Source organism: Borostomias antarcticus (assembly GCF_949987555.1).
Source record: "Borostomias antarcticus genome assembly, chromosome: 16".
Taxonomy (NCBI): Eukaryota; Metazoa; Chordata; class Actinopteri; order Stomiiformes; family Stomiidae; genus Borostomias; species Borostomias antarcticus.
In genome coordinates, this window is record NC_140249.1 from 3,211,534 (window position 1) to 3,229,033 (window position 17,500).

Here is a 17,500-nt window from a genome sequence, read left to right on the forward strand (position 1 = left end):
ACACACACACACACACACACACACACACACACACACACACACACACACTCTCTCACACATGCATACAGACACTCACACTCTTTGATATATACCCACACACAGATGCACACACACACACACATCAACAAATACACACACACATACACGCACACTCACATACATACATACATACATACATACATACATACATACATACATACATACATACATACATACATACATACATACATACACACACTCATACTCTCTCTCTCTCGCTCTCTCTCTCTCACACAAGCACGCATGCACACACACAGACGCACACACGCAGACCAGGCAGAGTGTGTGTGTTAGTGCCTATGAGCAGAGTGTGTGTGTTAGTTCCTATGAGCAGAGTGTGTGTGTTAGTGTCTATGAGCAGAGTGTGTGTTAGTGTCTATGAGAAGAGTGTGTGTGTTAGTTCCTATGAGCAGAGTGTGTGTGTTAGTTCCTATGAGCAGAGTGTGTGTTAGTGTCTATGAGCAGAGTGTGTGTGTTAGTGTCTATGAGCAGAGTGTGTGTGTTAGTTCCTATGAGCAGAGTGTGTGTGTTAGTTCCTATGAGCAGAGTGTGTGTGTTAGTTCCTATGAGCAGAGTGTGTGTGTTAGTTCCTATGAGCAGAGTGTGTGTGTTAGTTCCTATGAGCAGAGTGTGTGTGTTAGTTCCTATGAGCAGAGTGTGTGTGTTAGTGTCTATGAGCAGAGTGTGTGTGTTAGTTCCTATGAGCAGAGTGTGTGTGTTAGTTCCTATGAGCAGAGTGTGTGTGTTAGTGTCTATGAGCAGAGTGTGTGTGTTAGTTCCTATGAGCAGAGTGTGTGTGTTAGTTCCTATGAGCAGAGTGTGTGTGTTAGTTCCTATGAGCAGAGTGTGTGTGTTAGTGTCTATGAGCAGAGTGTGTGTGTTAGTTCCTATGAGCAGAGTGTGTGTGTTAGTTCCTATGAGCAGAGTGTGTGTTAGTTCCTATGAGCAGAGTGTGTGTGTTAGTTCCTATGAGCAGAGTGTGTGTGTTAGTTCCTATGAGCAGTGTGTGTGTGTTAGTTCCTATGAGCAGAGTGTGTGTGTTAGTTCCTATGAGCAGAGTGTGTGTGTTAGTTCCTATGAGCAGAGTGTGTGTTAGTTCCTATGAGCAGAGTGTGTGTGTTAGTGTCTATGAGCAGAGTGTGTGTGTTAGAGTCTATGAGCAGAGTGTGTGTGTTAGTTCCTATGAGCAGAGTGTGTGTGTTAGAGTCTATGAGCAGAGTGTGTGTATTAGTGTCTATGAGCAGAGTGTGTGTGTTAGTGTCTATGAGCAGAGTGTGTGTGTTAGAGTCTATGAGCAGAGTGTGTGTGTTAGTTCCTATGAGCAGAGTGTGTGTGTTAGTTCCTATGAGCAGTGTGTGTGTGTGTCTTCAGGCCCAGACCGTACCTCTTCAAAGGTGACCACAAGTTCCCGGGTCCCGACCCCGACGCCCCCGTCGTCATCCTGTACGCTGAGCTGGGAACGCCGGGATTCCCAAACCTCCACCAGCTGATGCTGTCCAAAGCTAACAAGGGCCTGGCAACATACGTGCTCCGGCACTTCCTCGCGGTAAGACACACACACACACACACACACACACACACACGTTTGCACTGTATTGGATTTTGTAGGCTGTGCAAAAACATTTTATAGCAATATCGATCGATAAATATACACCAATACATCGCAATATTTTTTCCCACAATACTGTATTGATTTTATGCAGTGCAATCTCAATACATCAAATATATCACTTTTATTGTATTTTATTTTTTTGCACAAGGAAAATATACCGAACAAGACAGGGAATAGATATAGATATATAAAATGAAGGATAGAAATCAGTCATAGATACATAAATTCATGGTTTAAATTGATTTAAAATGTCCTTAAATTCTCTCCACCCTAAGGATTACCTCCAGGGAGCGGGGGTTGGAGTTGTGTTTTCAGCTGTATTTTTTCATTTTCAGTAAATGATGTAGAGTATCTCAGTACTGTATGGCGGTGTACTGTACGGTCTGGTGAGCTCTGATGGTACGTTGTCCTCCAGACGCCTGGCAGCAGCAGAGTGTACCTGTCAGGGTACGGGGTGGAGCTGGCCATCAAGAACCAGGAGTACAAGGCTAAGGACGACACACAGGTCCAAGGTACACACACACTCACACACACCACTAGGGATGGGAATCCTAAACCGCTTCTTGTTGAGAACCGGTTCCCAGTGAATCGATTCCTTGGAATCATAAGTCAAAATCCTGAACGATCCCGCTATCGATTCCTGTCGTTGCTGCGCATGCGCAATGTCGTCACACGCACGCTGCCTTGTTTTGTTTTATTAGACTGCGGTAGAAGAAGCCAGCAACATGTCGTCTAGGCATAAACCTTCGAAAGTGTGGTTACATTTCATGCGACAAGATGACAACACGGCCACTTGCAATGCTTGCAAAAACCTATATCATCAAAGGGGGGAAATACTACAAATATGCAAAAACATTTGGCCACACAGCATGCGATAACTTTGCAGGAATGTGACGTTTTTGATGCGCTCCGGAGTGACCACAGCAGCGCAGCTAACGTTAGTGTAGTCGAAGGTCAACTCCTCCAGAGTCTGTCTGTGTTAGTGCCATTTATTTAATTGTGTAAACCAGCTTTCACTATATGAATAATCTCCATTTCCATCCATGTAATTTAGATGACATTCAGAGTCAGGCTGGTGGTAGTCTGTCTGAAAAAATACGGATTTGTTTATGTCAGTTTTATTTTTAGTTCACGGTGAATACATCTAAAAACAGCACTGTAATTGGCATGTTCAAAGTAGTACATATAAAAGAAAATGTATGTTAATAAACCTGTTTGTATTCTTTTTTGCCCAATGAGAATCGATAAGAGAATCGATAAGGAATCGGATCGATAAGCAGAATCGAAAATGGAATTGGAATCGCTAAAATCTTATCAATTCTCATCCCCTACACACCACAGACATCACACACACGCACACACACACACACCACATAGACACACACACTCACACATACACTACACACACACATCATGCACAGACACACACATCATGCACACACCACACATACACACGCATACATACACACACACACACACACACAGTACATGTTGATGATGTACAGATGTGACTTCCTGTGTGGGGTGTGTCTCCAGGGGCGGACGGTAACGCCACCGTGATAGGAGAGAACGACCCGGTAGACGAGGTGCAGGGCTTCCTGTTCGGCAAACTCAAGTGAGTGACGGCCGCACCCTTCCTTCCTCAGCATAGACACACTCAGGGCGAAGGACTAGTAGTCGTTTATAGGTGTCTGAACGCTGCCCCAACCAACGCCAACCAGCACCGACGTTGGATTGGCGCGCGCCATGTTCGTCGGTGACCGCCGGCGTCAGTTGGATGGATTTTGCAGCTGAATTTTAAACTTCCAACATTCTAACAACTGCCAAGTTTAGAATGTCGGGAGTCGGTTGTCGGTTGGCGTCAGCTGGGGCCTCGTGCAGACACCTTTATGAAAGCACTGATGTGTCTCGTCTCCAAACTTGTCGCACTCAACTGGCCCCTCTATGCCCCCCCCCCCCCCCCCCCTCAGGACTCTGTACCCGGAGCTGAAGGAGCAGCTGAAGGAGTTGAGGAAACACCTGGTGGAGAGCACCAATGAGATGGCTCCTCTCAAAGTCTGGGAGATGCAAGGTGGGGCCTCCTCTCCCCTCCCCTTAACCAATCACACGGAGCCAGGCGGAGCTGCAGTGCGTGCTGGGCCGTGGTTCAAACCCAGCGCTGGACCAGGAGCACTCTGCTCTCTCCGTCTCACTGACAGCCTAGGCCTTGATGAGCTGCGCTGCTCTGTACTCTGCTGTACTCTACTCCGCTCTGCTCTACTCTGTTCAACTCTACTCCGCTCTGCTCTACTCTACTCTACTCCGCTCTGCTCTACTCTGCTCTACTCTGTTCAACTCTACTCTGTTCTGCTCTACTCTACTCTGCTCTACTCTGTTCAACTCTACTCTGCTCTGCTCTACTCTGCTCTACTCTGTTCAACTCTACTCTGTTCTGCTCTACTCTGCTCTGCTCTACTCTGCTCTGCTCTGCTCTACTTTGTTCAACTCTACTCTGCTCTGCTCTGCTCTGCTCTACTCTGTTCAACTCTACTCTACTCTGCTCTACTCTGCTCTGTTCTGCTCTACTCTGCTCGGGGCTCTACGGAGGCGGCTGTAGCTCAGTTGGCAGAACGGGTCGTTCAGTGATCGAAGGGTCAGTGGTTCGAATCCCAGCTCCGACTGTCCACATGTCGAAGTGTCCTTGAGCAAGACACCTAACCCCAAAATTGCTGCTCTGAACAGTCCGCTCGGTCCACGTTCCCATGACTACCACCCCACTGGGACTCATTAGCTCTGTGTTTATCCAGAGAGATGAACAGCACTGCAGTACAACACTGAAGACTACACATAGTCTCTCCCTAATGTTCTCTCTCCCTGTCTCTCTCTCTCTCTCTCGCTCTCTCTCTCTCTCTCTCCCTCCCTCTCTCCCTCTCCCTCTCCCTCTCCCTCTCCCTCTCCCTCTCCCTCTCCCTCTCCCTCTCCCTCTCCCTCTCCCTCTCCCTCCCTCTCTCTCTCTCTCTCTCTCTCTCTCTCTCCCTCCCTTCCTCTCTCTCTCTCTCTCTCTCTCTCTCTCTCTCTCTCAGATCTGAGTTTCCAGACTGCAGCTCGTATCTTGTCTGCTCCCTCTGTGGACGCTCTCAACATCATGAGGGACCTGAGTCAGAACTTCCCCACTAAAGCCAGGTACACACAGACACACACACACACATACACACACACCAGGGCTGGACATAAGCACTGGCCCGCTGGCCTGGTGCTGTCTTGAACACCGGGCCAGTAAATGTTTTCAGTGGCCCGCTCAGCCCAGTGCAAATATACCCTTGAGATCATACAAAGATATAGATATATACATATACACGCTTACAATTCTCTTCTCATAATAAAACACATTTTTGAGAGATTCGCCACTACGAATCGTTTTGGGAGAATAGGTAGGCACCGTGGCCTCACTGGCCGGCTGGTCCTGGCTAGGGTACGATGAGGAGAAGGGAGAAGTATTTTGCAAGCTTTGCCGATGTATGCCAGCGTATGCAGACAAGTGAGTGAAAACATTGGACAGCTCTTAAGTGAAATAGCTAGCTAACTAGCTAACATGTTTGAAGGTTTAGTTTTAGTAATTGCTGACTAGATCCCATCATCACCAGTTATGATGATGATCAACCGCATGTAGAAGCACTCTTCACTCGGTGACAAACCACTGATATCTGATTCTATTAAATGCTTGACATGCATGTCCTGTTTAAGCGTGAGCAAAATTTGGCTACATCTTCCAGGCTAGTGATACAACATTGGGGGGGGGGGGGGGGCAGTGGCAAATTCAACTGTATGTCAAGCCCTGCACACACACACACACATACTGTACACATATATACACACACACAGATACACACGCACACACACCAATACACACACACTCTAATGGTAAGTCTTACAGTGTATCTATCCTCCTATCAGGTCCATCACTAAAACAGTGGTCAACTCAGAGATGCGCAAAGAGATAGGAGAGAACCAACAGGTGAGCGTGCACACCCTCTACCTGTCTGTCTGTCAACACCCTCTACCTGTCTGTCTGTCAACACCCTCTACCTGTCTGTCTGTCTGCCTGTCTGTCTGTCTGTCTGTCTGTCTGTCTGTCTGTCTGTCTGTCTGTCTGTCTGTCTCTGCCTGCCTGCCTGTCTGTCTGTCTGCCTGTCTGTCTGTCTGCCTGTCTGCCTGCCTGTCTGTCTGTCTGTCTGTCTGTCTGCCTGTCTGTCTGTCTGTCTGTCTGTCTGCCTGTCTGTCTGTCTGCCTGTCTGTCTGCCTGTCTGTCTCTGTCTGTCTGCCTGTCTGTCCACACCCTCTACCTGTCTGTCTGTCTGCCTGCCTGTCTGTCTGCCTGCCTGCCTGTCTGTCTGCCTGTCTGCCTGTCTGCCTGCCTGTCTGCCTGCCTGTCTGTCTGTCTGTCTGCCTGTCTGCCTGCCTGCCTGCCTGCCTGCCTGCCTGCCTGTCTGCCTGCCTGCCTGCCTGTCTGCCTGTCTGCCTGTCTGTCTGTCTGTCTGCCTGCCTGCCTGTCTGCCTGTCTGCCTGCCTGTCTGTCTGTCCACACCCTCTACCTGTCTGTCTGTCTTCCTGTCTGTCTGTCTGTCTGTCCAACCACATACTACCTACCTGACTGTCTGTCTGTCTGTCTGTCCAACCACGTACTACCTACCTGACTGTCTGTCCATCATCCACACTACCTACCTATCTGTCTGTCTGTCTATCTGTCTATCTGTCTGTCTGACTGTCTGTCCACATACCACCTATTATCTACATTACTTGTCTGTCCGTCTGCCCATCCACACACTAGGCCCAGGTTAGGACGGAGTTCAGAAGCATTAGGATGAACACAGCTGATCTTCCTGTCTCTCTCTGAAGCTGCTTCTATCATTTCTTACTTACTCCTCACCTCCTACTCCCTCTCTCCTCACCTCCTACTCCCTCTCTCCTCACCTCTTACTCCCTCTCTCCTCACGTCTTACTCCCTCTCTCCTCACCTCCTACTCCCTCTCTCCTCACCTCTTACTCCCTCTCTCCTCACCTCTTACTCCCTCTCTCCTCACCTCTTACTCCCTCTCTCCTCACCTCTTACTCCCTCTCTCCTCACCTCTTACTCCCTCTCCTCACCTCTTACTCCCTCCCTCCTCACCTCTTACTCCCTCCCTCCTCACCTCCTACTCCCTCCCTCCTCACCTCTTACTCCCTCCCTCCTCACCTCTTACTCCCTCCCTCCTCACCTCTTACTCCCTCTCTCCTCACCTCTTACTCCCTCTCTCCTCACCTCCTACTCCCTCCCTCCTCACCTCTTACTACACACGTTATGTTTGTGTACAGACTGGAACGACCAGCGAAACTTCCTCATTACACACTCGCTGATTCAGTAAGCCTCTCATTCATTTCAGCACCATGAGCTGAAACACACGCACAAACACACATTCTCTCTCACACACACAAACATACTCACTCACATACATACTCACATACACACACACACACACACACACACACACACACACACGTTAAGTGGGAGGCACAATATTTGTGCTGATCATGCCTGGTTGTAATTACGGGTGAGAAGGAAGATTAATCCACCAACTTTGTCTTTCTATAATGAGTTTTGAAGGTGCCAAATTACTATGAAAACAAGCGCACACACAGAAATGCACACACACTGTAATCATATTTCCTTACTGTGAGCTTGATTATTTGTTTATTCTGACTAGCAAACAGGGCTTTGAATGCTCTGCTGGCAAACTTCACCCTATTAGCATGTTGTGTTGCGTGACTATCCACAACTCTTTAATGGAACTGCATGTTGGGGTGTGTGTGCCTGGTGTAGTAATGTGTGGTGTAGTAATGTGTGGTGTAGTAATGCCTGGTGTAGTAATGCCTGGTGTAGTAATGCGTGGTGTAGTAATGTGTGGTGTAGTAATGTGTGGTGCAGTAATGTGTGGTGTAGTAATGTGTGGTGTAGTAATGTGTGGTGTAGTAATGCGTGGTGTAGTAATGTGTGGTGTAGTAATGCGTGGTGTAGTAATGTGTGGTGTAGTAATGTGTGGTGTAGTAATGTGTGGTGTAGTAATGCGTGGTGTAGTAATGCCTGGTGTAGTAATGCTTGGTGTAGTAATGTGTGGTGTAGTAATGTGTGGTGTAGTAATGCGTGGTGTAGTAATGTGTGGTGTAGTAATGTGTGGTGTAGTAATGTGTGGTGTAGTAATGTGTGGTGTAGTAATGTGTGGTGTAGTAATGTGTGGTGTAGTAATGTGTGGTGCAGTAATGTGTGGTGTAGTAATGTGTGGTGTAGTAATGCCTGGTGTAGTAATGCTTGGTGTAGTAATGTTTGGTGTAGTAATGTGTGGTGTAGTAATGTGTGGTGTAGTAATGTGTGGTGTAGTAATGCCTGGTGTAGTAATGTGTGGTGTAGTAATGTGTGGTGTAGTAATGCCTGGTGTAGTAATGCTTGGTGTAGTAATGCGTGGTGTAGTAATGTGTGGTGTAGTAATGTGTGGTGTAGTAATGCCTGGTGTAGTAATGCTTGGTGTAGTAATGTTTGGTGTAGTAATGTGTGGTGTAGTAATGTGTGGTGTAGTAATGTGTGGTGTAGTAATGTTTGGTGTAGTAATGCCTGGTGTAGTAATGTGTGGTGTAGTAATGCTTGGTGTAGTAATGCCTGGTGTAGTAATGTGTGGTGTAGTAATGTGTGGTGTAGTAATGCGTGGTGTAGTAATGTGTGGTGTAGTAATGTGTGGTGTAGTAATGTGTGGTGTAGTAATGTTTGGTGTAGTAATGCCTGGTGTAGTAATGTTTGGTGTAGTAATGTGTGGTGTAGTAATGTGTGGTGTAGTAATGCCTGGTGTAGTAATGCTTGGTGTAGTAATGTGTGGTGTAGTAATGTGTGGTGTAGTAATGCCTGGTGTAGTAATGCGTGGTGTAGTAATGTGTGGTGTAGTAATGTGTGGTGTAGTAATGTGTGGTGTAGTAATGTGTGGTGTAGTAATGTTTGGTGTAGTAATGCGTGGTGTAGTAATGTGTGATGTAGTAATGCTTGGTGTAGTAATGTTTGGTGTAGTAATGTGTGGTGCAGTAATGTGTGGTGTAGTAATGTGTGGTGTAGTAATGTGTGGTGTAGTAATGTGTGGTGTAGTAATGTGTGGTGTAGTAATGTGTGGTGTAGTAATGTGTGGTGTAGTAATGTTTGGTGTAGTAATGTTTGGTGTAGTAATGCTTGGTGTAGTAATGTGTGGTGTAGTAATGTGTGGTGTAGTAATGTGTGGCGTAGTAATGTGTGGTGCAGTAATGTGTGGTGTAGTAATGTGTGGTGTAGTAATGTGTGGTGTAGTAATGTGTGGTGTAGTAAGGTGTGGTGTAGTAAGGTGTGGTGTAGTAATGTGTGGTGCAGTAATGTGTGGTGTAGTAATGTGTGGTGTAGTAATGTGTGGTGTAGTAAGGTGTGGTGTAGTAAGGTGTGGTGTAGTAATGTGTGGTGTAGTAATGTTTGGTGTAGTAATGCTTGGTGTAGTAATGTGTGGTGTAGTAATGTGTGGTGCAGTAATGTGTGGTGTAGTAATGTGTGGTGTAGTAAGGTGTGGTGTAGTAATGTGTGGTGTAGTAATGCGTGGTGTAGTAATGTGTGGTGTAGTAATGCGTGGTGTAGTAATGTGTGGTGTAGTAAGGTGTGGTGTAGTAATGTGTGGTGTAGTAATGTGTGGTGTAGTAATGCCTGGTGTAGTAATGCTTGGTGTAGTAATGTGTGGTGTAGTAATGTGTGGTGCAGTAATGTGTGGTGTAGTAATGTGTGGTGTAGTAAGGTGTGGTGTAGTGATGTGTGGTGTAGTAATGCGTGGTGTAGTAATGTGTGGTGCAGTAATGTGTGGTGTAGTAATGTGTGGTGTAGTAAGGTGTGGTGTAGTAATGTGTGGTGTAGTAATGCGTGGTGTAGTAATGTGTGGTGTAGTAATGTGTGGTGTAGTAATGCGTGGTGTAGTAATGTGTGGTGTAGTAAGGTGTGGTGTAGTAATGTGTGGTGTAGTAATGCGTGGTGTAGTAAGGTGTGGTGTAGTAATGTGTGGTGTAGTAATGCGTGGTGTAGTAATGTGTGGTGTAGTAATGTGTGGTGTAGTAATGCCTGGTGTAGTAATGTGTGGTGTAGTAATGCCTGGTGTAGTAATGCGTGGTGTAGTAATGCGTGGTGTAGTAATGTGTGGTGTAGTAATGCGTGGTGTAGTAATGTGTGGTGTAGTAATGCGTGGTGTAGTAATGTGTGGTGTAGTAAGGTGTGGTGTAGTAATGTGTGGTGCAGTAATGTGTGGTGTAGTAATGTGTGGTGTAGTAAGGTGTGGTGTAGTAAGGTGTGGTGTAGTAAGGTGTGGTGTAGTAATGTGTGGTGTAGTAATGTGTGGTGTAGTAATGTGTGGTGTAGTAAGGTGTGGTGTAGTAATGTGTGGTGTAGTAATACTTGGTGTAGTAATGTGTGGTGTAGTAATGTGTGGTGTAGTAATGTGTGGTGTAGTAATGTGTGGTGTAGTAATGTTTGGTGTAGTAATGTTTGGTGTAGTAATGCTTGGTGTAGTAATGTGTGGTGTAGTAATGTGTGGTGCAGTAATGTGTGGTGCAGTAATGCGTGGTGTAGTAAGGTGTGGTGTAGTAAGGTGTGGTGTAGTAATGTGTGGTGCAGTAATGTTTGGTGTAGTAATGTTTGGTGTAGTAATGCTTGGTGTAGTAATGTGTGGTGTAGTAATGTGTGGTGCAGTAATGTGTGGTGTAGTAATGTGTGGTGTAGTAATGCGTGGTGTAGTAATGTGTGGTGTAGTAATGCGTGGTGTAGTAATGTGTGGTGTAGTAATGCGTGGTGTAGTAATGTGTGGTGTAGTAATGCGTGGTGTAGTAATGTGTGGTGTAGTAATGCGTGGTGTAGTAATGTGTGGTGTAGTAATGCGTGGTGTAGTAATGTGTGGTGTAGTAATGTGTGGTGTAGTAATGTGTGGTGTAGTAATGTGTGGTGTAGTAATGCGTGGTGTAGTAATGCGTGGTGTAGTAAGGTGTGGTGTAGTAAGGTGTGGTGTAGTAATGTGTGGTGTAGTAATGTGTGGTGTAGTAATGTGTGGTGTAGTAAGGTGTGGTGTAGTAATGCGTGGTGTAGTAATGCGTGGTGTCGTAATGTGTGGTGTAGTAAGGTGTGGTGTAGTAATGTGTGGTGTAGTAATGCGTGGTGTAGTAATGCGTGGTGTAGTAATGTGTGGTGTAGTAAGGTGTGGTGTAGTAATGTGTGGTGTAGTAATGCCTGGTGTAGTAATGCTTGGTGTAGTAATGTGTGGTGTAGTAATGTGTGGTGCAGTAATGTGTGGTGCAGTAATGTGTGGTGTAGTAATGTGTGGTGTAGTAATGTGTGGTGTAGTAATGTGTGGTGTAGTAATGTGTGGTGTAGTAAGGTGTGGTGTAGTAAGGTGTGGTGTAGTAATGCGTGGTGTAGTAATGCGTGGTGTAGTAATGCGTGGTGTAGTAATGCGTGGTGTAGTAATGCGTGGTGTAGTAATGCGTGGTGTAGTAATGCGTGGTGTAGTAATGCGTGGTGTAGTAATGCGTGGTGTAGTAATGCGTGGTGTAGTAATGCGTGGTGTAGTAATGCGTGGTGTAGTAAGGTGTGGTGTAGTAATGTGTGGTGCAGTAATGTGTGGTGTAGTAATGTGTGGTGTAGTAATGTGTGGTGTAGTAATGTGTGGTGCAGTAATGATTGGTGTAGTAATGTGTGGTGCAGTAATGTGTGGTGTAATAATGATTGGTGATGTTTTAATCCGGTTGCTTTGTCTCTCTGTAGTTTTTTAAAGAATCCATGGGACTCCAGCCTGGAGAGTACGCCCTCTACATCAACGGGTTGCACATCTATCTGGACACACAGGACATATTCAGGTACACACACAAACGCACACATGTAGGTAAACACACACACATATTGTACACACACACACACACACACTGATACACACACAGGACTTGCTGAGGTACGTGTTGATGTTCCGTGCCCGGTGTGTGCAGCATGTTTGAGATCCTGCGTAGCGAGGCCAGGGTGATGGAAGGGCTCCGGGCTCTGCAGATCGAGACGCCCTACATCCATGACGTCCTGAGGCTGAACGTCCAGCCCTCTGACTCCGACTACGCTGTGGACATCCGCAGCCCTGCCATCAACGTAAAACACGCTCTCACATGCTACACTACCTCACGTCATTCAGCAGACACCTTTATCCAAAGCGACTTAGAATTGTTGCATTTAATGTGGTCAGTGTACTACTGTACTACTCGCCAGAGCCCACAAGTGCATCTCTTTTCTACATAAGACTAAGAGCATAATCTAGTGCTGAAGGCAAAATGCAAATGTAGAAAACAAAAAATGCAATAGTTGCTTGAGGAGGATCCTGGTAATATCTCTAGCTACTACCTCCTAGGTTGACGCTCTCACACAATAGCTCCTAGGTTGTGACAAAAACGCAACAACACCCACGCTTGATCCTGACACCCTCTTTCTCTTATCTCTCAACCCCTCGCTCTGTGGATTACAATCTCCAGTGGATTAATAATCTGGAGACGGACAACAGGTACAACGCGTGGCCCAACAACGTCCAGGAGCTGCTGAGGCCAACCTTCCTGGGAGTCATCAGGCAGATCCGCAAGAACTTCCACAACCTGGTGAGCTGAACCACCTCCAAACCACATCCATGTCTGTTAGAACAACCTGGTGAGCTGAACCACCTCCAAACCACTTCCATGTCTGTTAGAACAACCTGATGAGCTGAACCACTTCTCAAACACATCCCCGTCAGTTAGAACAACCTTCAAACCACATCCCTGTCCGCTAGAACAACCTTCAAACCACATCCCTGTTCGCTAGAACAACCTTCAAACCACATCCCTGTCAGTTAGAACAACCTGTTGACCTGAACCACCTCCAAACCACATCAGTTAGAACACAACCTGGCGAACCACCAAACCACACCCCTGTCAGTTAGAACAACATTCAGACCACATCCCTGTCAGTTAAAACAACTTGGTGACCTGAACCACCTCCAAACCACATCCCTGTCAGTCAGAACCACCTCCAAACCACACCCCTGTCAGTTAGAACAACCTTCAAACCACACCCCTGTCAGTTAGAACAACCTTCAAACCACATCCCTGTCAGTTAGAACCACCTTCAAACCACATCCCTGTCAGAACAACCTTCAAACCACATCCCTGTCAGAACCACCTTCAAACCACATCCCTGTCAGAACAACCTTCAAACCAAATCCCTGTCAGAACAACCTTTAAACCACATCCCTGTCAGTTAAAACTCTGAACGTGTTTCTTTCTTGTGTTCTAGGTGATCATTTTGGATCCCACCCACGAGAACTCTGCTGAACTGCTGAATGTGGCAGAGATGTTCCACAGCAACAACATCCCTCTCAGGTGTGTGTGTGTGTTTGTGTGTGTTATCTCAGCATATTTTGAATGAGTGTGTATAACCTGGCAGTGTGTGTGTGTGTGTGTGTGTAACCTGGACGTGTGTGTGTGTAACCTGTGTGTGTGTATTGTGTTTCAGGATAGGCCTAGTGTTTGTGGTGTCTGATGCAGACGACGTGGACGGCAGGCAGGATGCGGGCGTGGCCTTGCTCCGAGCCTTCAACTACATCTCCGACGAGGTCGACGACCAGAGCGCCTTCAACGCCATCATATCTGTAAGACGACCAATCCGTTTGGGCCGGACATCAGGAAAACTGAGTGAAAGTGTGGCCAGATCTCTAACACCGTAGATGACAGATGTCTAATCCCCCGTCTAACCACACAGACATATGACACAGTGCGTCCGGAAAGTACTCACACCCCTTCACCTTTTCCACATTTTGTTATGTTACAGCCGTATTCCAAAATTGATTAAATTCATTTAATCAGGGGGTCCTGGAACACAGCCTATGTTTGTGCACGAGTTCCGCGAAGTGCAAATCATGCCCCCAACAAAGGGGACTTATTGCGCCCACTTGGTTAGTTGTGGGGCTTCAAACGAAATGTTAAATGAGAGCTATGAGTTCCCAAGTCATTCTACCACTATTCACAACCAGCGAAGCAAGCACAGCTTTGTGAGTGAGCCTGCCTTCATTCCACGCATTGTGTAGACTAGGCTACCTGCTAATAATAAGATGACAGATTCTTTAGAACCCACCGTCAAAAGCACATATTTGGGATCGGTAAATCGTTCATAATAAAATTATTTCGATCTGAACTGTTTTTGGTGTTGCTTCAATATTGGAAGATTATGTTCTTAGATATTCAGAATACTTCTGAGAGCTGGATGGGAAGCTTTGGAGGGTGGGGGGGGGGGGGGGGTTTGGCCGGCGGGCGGCCAGGTGATGATCCCTGGTCTACATTCACCCAGAGAACGCGCTGTGTTCCAGTATGTGTTTGTGGTGTGTGAGTCTGTGAACGTGACCTCTCTCCCGGTAGATGTTTAATCGTGTCCCCAGCGGGGGGCGTCTGGCGGTGGGGGACGTGGTCAAGGTTTTGGAGAAGAAGTTCCCCTACGTGGAGGTCAGCAGCATCCTGGGGGCCGACTCCAGCTACGACGCCAACAGGAAGGTGAGAGGCACTGCCGTCTGTACCGGAGACGCACATGGCTGTGATCTCCTCTCCTCTCCTCCGCTCTCCCCCTTCTCCTCCTCTCCCCTATCCTCCCCCTTCCCCTTCCCCTCCCCTCTCCTCTCCCCTATCCTCTCCTCTCTTCCTCCTCTGCCATGTCCCTCTCTTGTCATCTCCAGGAGGGGCGGGCCTACTACGAGCAGACAGGGGTGGGGCCGTTGCCGGTGGTGATGTACAACGGCATGCCCTACCAGAGAGAGCAGCTGGACCCTGACGAGCTGGAGACCGTCACCATGCACAAGATCCTGGAGACCACCTCCTTCTACCAGAGAGCTGTCTACCTGGTGAGAGATACACACCTCTTTCAGTCTGTATGGGAAACACACACTCTGTCACTCACACACACACTCTGTCACTCACACACACACACCTGACCCCGTCATTGTGTGTGTTCCCAGGGGGAGCTGGCTACAGACCACGATGTGGTGGACTTCATCATGAACCAGCCCAACGTGGTTCCTCGTATCAACCCCAGAGTCCTGTCCACCAGCAGAACATACCTGGACCTCTCAAATACCAGTGAGCACACACACACACACACACCATATCCACACACAAACACGGACCCCCCCCACACACACACACCATCTCCTTACACACACAGTTGTTAACCCTAGTCTCTCTCGAATACCAGTATGCACACACACACACACGCGCACACACACACACACACACACACACACACACACACACACACACACACCATATCCACACACAAACACGGACCCCCCCCACACACACACACCATCTCCTTACACACAACATCTCCTTAACCCTAGTCTCTCTCTCTCTCTCTCTCTCTGGGCAGATAACCACTTCGTAGACGACTACGCTCGTTTCCTGTTCCTGGACACCAAAGAGAAGAGCACCGCTGTGGCCAACAGCATGAACTACATGACCAAGAAAGGTACATGAACCACATGACCAAGAAAGGTACATGAACTACATGACCAAGAAAGGTACACGAACTACATGACCAAGAAAGGTACATGAACTACATGACCAAGAAAGGTACACGAACCACATGACCAAGAAAGGTACATGAACTACATGACCAAGAAAGGTACATGAACTACATGACCAAGAAAGGTACACGAACTACATGACCAAGAAAGGTACACGAACTACACGACCAAGAAAGGCACATGAACTACACGGCCAAGAAAGGTACATGAACTACACGACCAAGAAAGGTACATGAACTACACGACCAAGAAAGGTACATGAACTACACAACTAAGAAAGGTACACGAACTACACGACCAAGAAAGGTACACGAACTGCATGTCAAGAAAGGTACATGAACTACATGACCAAGAAAGGTTTTGCTTCTCTTCGTAAATCAGACTGGCATCACATCTATTCAACTCCTAGGAAGAGTCAGCTAGATTTAGACAAACCCACCTTAAAAAGGTAGGCTGACAGGCGGGTAGGCCATCCAATCATTTCAAGTATCACCTTAAAATGATTGGATGAAACATCACCTACCCTACCTTTAGTGAGGTAGTGACCAGACAGCGCAGCTTCACTAGGGGGGGAGGCGGTATTAAGGTTTAATATCTCTTCCTCCCTGCCTCTGCTCATCTCGCTGTTCTTCCCTGGGCTGCCCTGTAACAGGAATGACTCCTACCAGTCCACAGGGTAATCCCCCCTTCAATTCACTCTCTGTTCCTCTCTCTCTCTCTCTCTCTGCCCCCCCCTCCCTCTCTCTGCCCTCCCTCTCTCTCTCTCTGCCCTCCCTCTCTCTCTCTGCCCTCTCTCTCTCTCTGCCCCCCCTCCCTCTCTCTCTCTCTGCCCTCCCTCTCTCTCTCTCTGCCCTCCCTCTCTCTCTCTGCCCTCTCTCTCTCTCTGCCCCCCCTCCCTCTCTCTCTCTCTGCCCTCCCTCTCTCTCTCTGCCCTCTCTCTCTCTCTGCCCCCCCTCCCTCTCTCTGCCCTCTCTCTCTCTCTGCCCCCCCTCCCTCTCTCTGCCCTCTCTCTCTCTCTGCCCCCCCTCCCTCTCTCTGCCCTCTCTCTCTCTCTGCCCCCCCTCCCTCTCTCTGCCCTCTCTCTCTCTGCCCCCCCTCCCTCTCTCTGCCCTCTCCCTCTATCTGCCCTCCCTCTCTCTCTGCCCTCCCCTCCCTCTCTCTTCCCTCTCTCTCTCTCTGCCCCCCCCTCCCTCTCTCTTCCCTCTCTCTCTCTCTGCCCCCCCCTCCCTCTCTCTGCCCTCTCTCTCTCTCTGCCCCCCACCCCCCCCCCATCTCTGATGATGTGTGTATTAAACCGTGTTCACATACAACAGCTACGAGACGCCAGCTTTAGAATGCGTCTCATCATGAGTCTTTCCAGAAGTTTTGACATCTTGAAAACAGCAGTTTTAGAACTTCCAGAGTGCCCAATTGGCCGACGCAAATTTAAACCCGTGAGAGCTGTTACATGTGAGTCTGTCTTGAACCGTGCACGTCCTCTCCTCTGTCACCAAATGTCCAGGATGTTGAACCACCTTCATTCCTCAGAGCATTAAAATACCAGGATGCATCTGGGATGGATTTGTGTTGTCATATCCACCTAACCATGGATAGTGTCCTAAACATGGTTTGATTGTTTTGATAACATCCCCTTCTCTATCTCTCACTCATTCTCTCTCTCTCTCTCTATTGATACACTCTCTCTCTCTCTCTCTCTCTCTCTCTATTGATACACTCTCTTGCTCTCTCTCTCTCTCTCTCTTGATACACTATTACTCCTCATGCGTCCTGGTGTGCATTGTGGTGTGCATCCATCCTGGCGTTCCTAGATAGTACGTAAGGACTTCTCCAGCGTTCTAACCCCTCCTCCTCTCCTCTCTGATTGGCAGACGATGGCTACGTCCGTCCAGTCACGTTTTGGGTGGTGGGGGACTTTGACCAGCCGTCTGGACGCCAGCTCCTCTATGACGCCATCAGACACATGGTACAACCTGCCCCCCCCCCCCGCCACAGTCACCTCCACTGTTTCCACAGCTGTCCTGTTCCTCACATAGTGAAATTTGTTTTTCTGGGAACGTCGCCAGCCAATGACTCACAAGCCATCTCGAGCTATCCCAAACTTCCTCGTCTTCCTCCCGCTCTGCCCCAACAGAAATCCAGCAACAACGTCCGCCTGGGCATGATCAACAACCCGTCGGCCAACCCGAGCAGCGAGAGCAGCCGCGCGGCGCGGGCCATCTGGGCC

General features: G+C 47.9%; 1 protein-coding gene across 1 annotated transcript in view; it reads left to right on the forward strand.

Annotated features, from left to right (window-relative positions):
- uggt1 (UDP-glucose glycoprotein glucosyltransferase 1) overlaps positions 1-17,500 on the forward strand; it is a 36,122-nt gene that overhangs the window by 3,176 nt on the left and 15,446 nt on the right. The window contains 18 exon segments of the mRNA XM_084451031.1: positions 1,411-1,585; positions 2,067-2,163; positions 3,188-3,266; positions 3,622-3,722; positions 4,714-4,813; positions 5,585-5,645; positions 11,463-11,554; positions 11,681-11,831; positions 12,209-12,328; positions 13,002-13,087; positions 13,221-13,356; positions 14,120-14,251; positions 14,431-14,595; positions 14,710-14,830; positions 15,120-15,218; positions 15,929-15,952; positions 17,145-17,239; positions 17,408-17,500. The exon segment at positions 17,408-17,500 is cut by the window's right edge and continues 114 nt beyond it. Coding sequence (XP_084307157.1) covers positions 1,411-1,585; positions 2,067-2,163; positions 3,188-3,266; positions 3,622-3,722; positions 4,714-4,813; positions 5,585-5,645; positions 11,463-11,554; positions 11,681-11,831; positions 12,209-12,328; positions 13,002-13,087; positions 13,221-13,356; positions 14,120-14,251; positions 14,431-14,595; positions 14,710-14,830; positions 15,120-15,218; positions 15,929-15,952; positions 17,145-17,239; positions 17,408-17,500 — 1,927 coding nt within the window.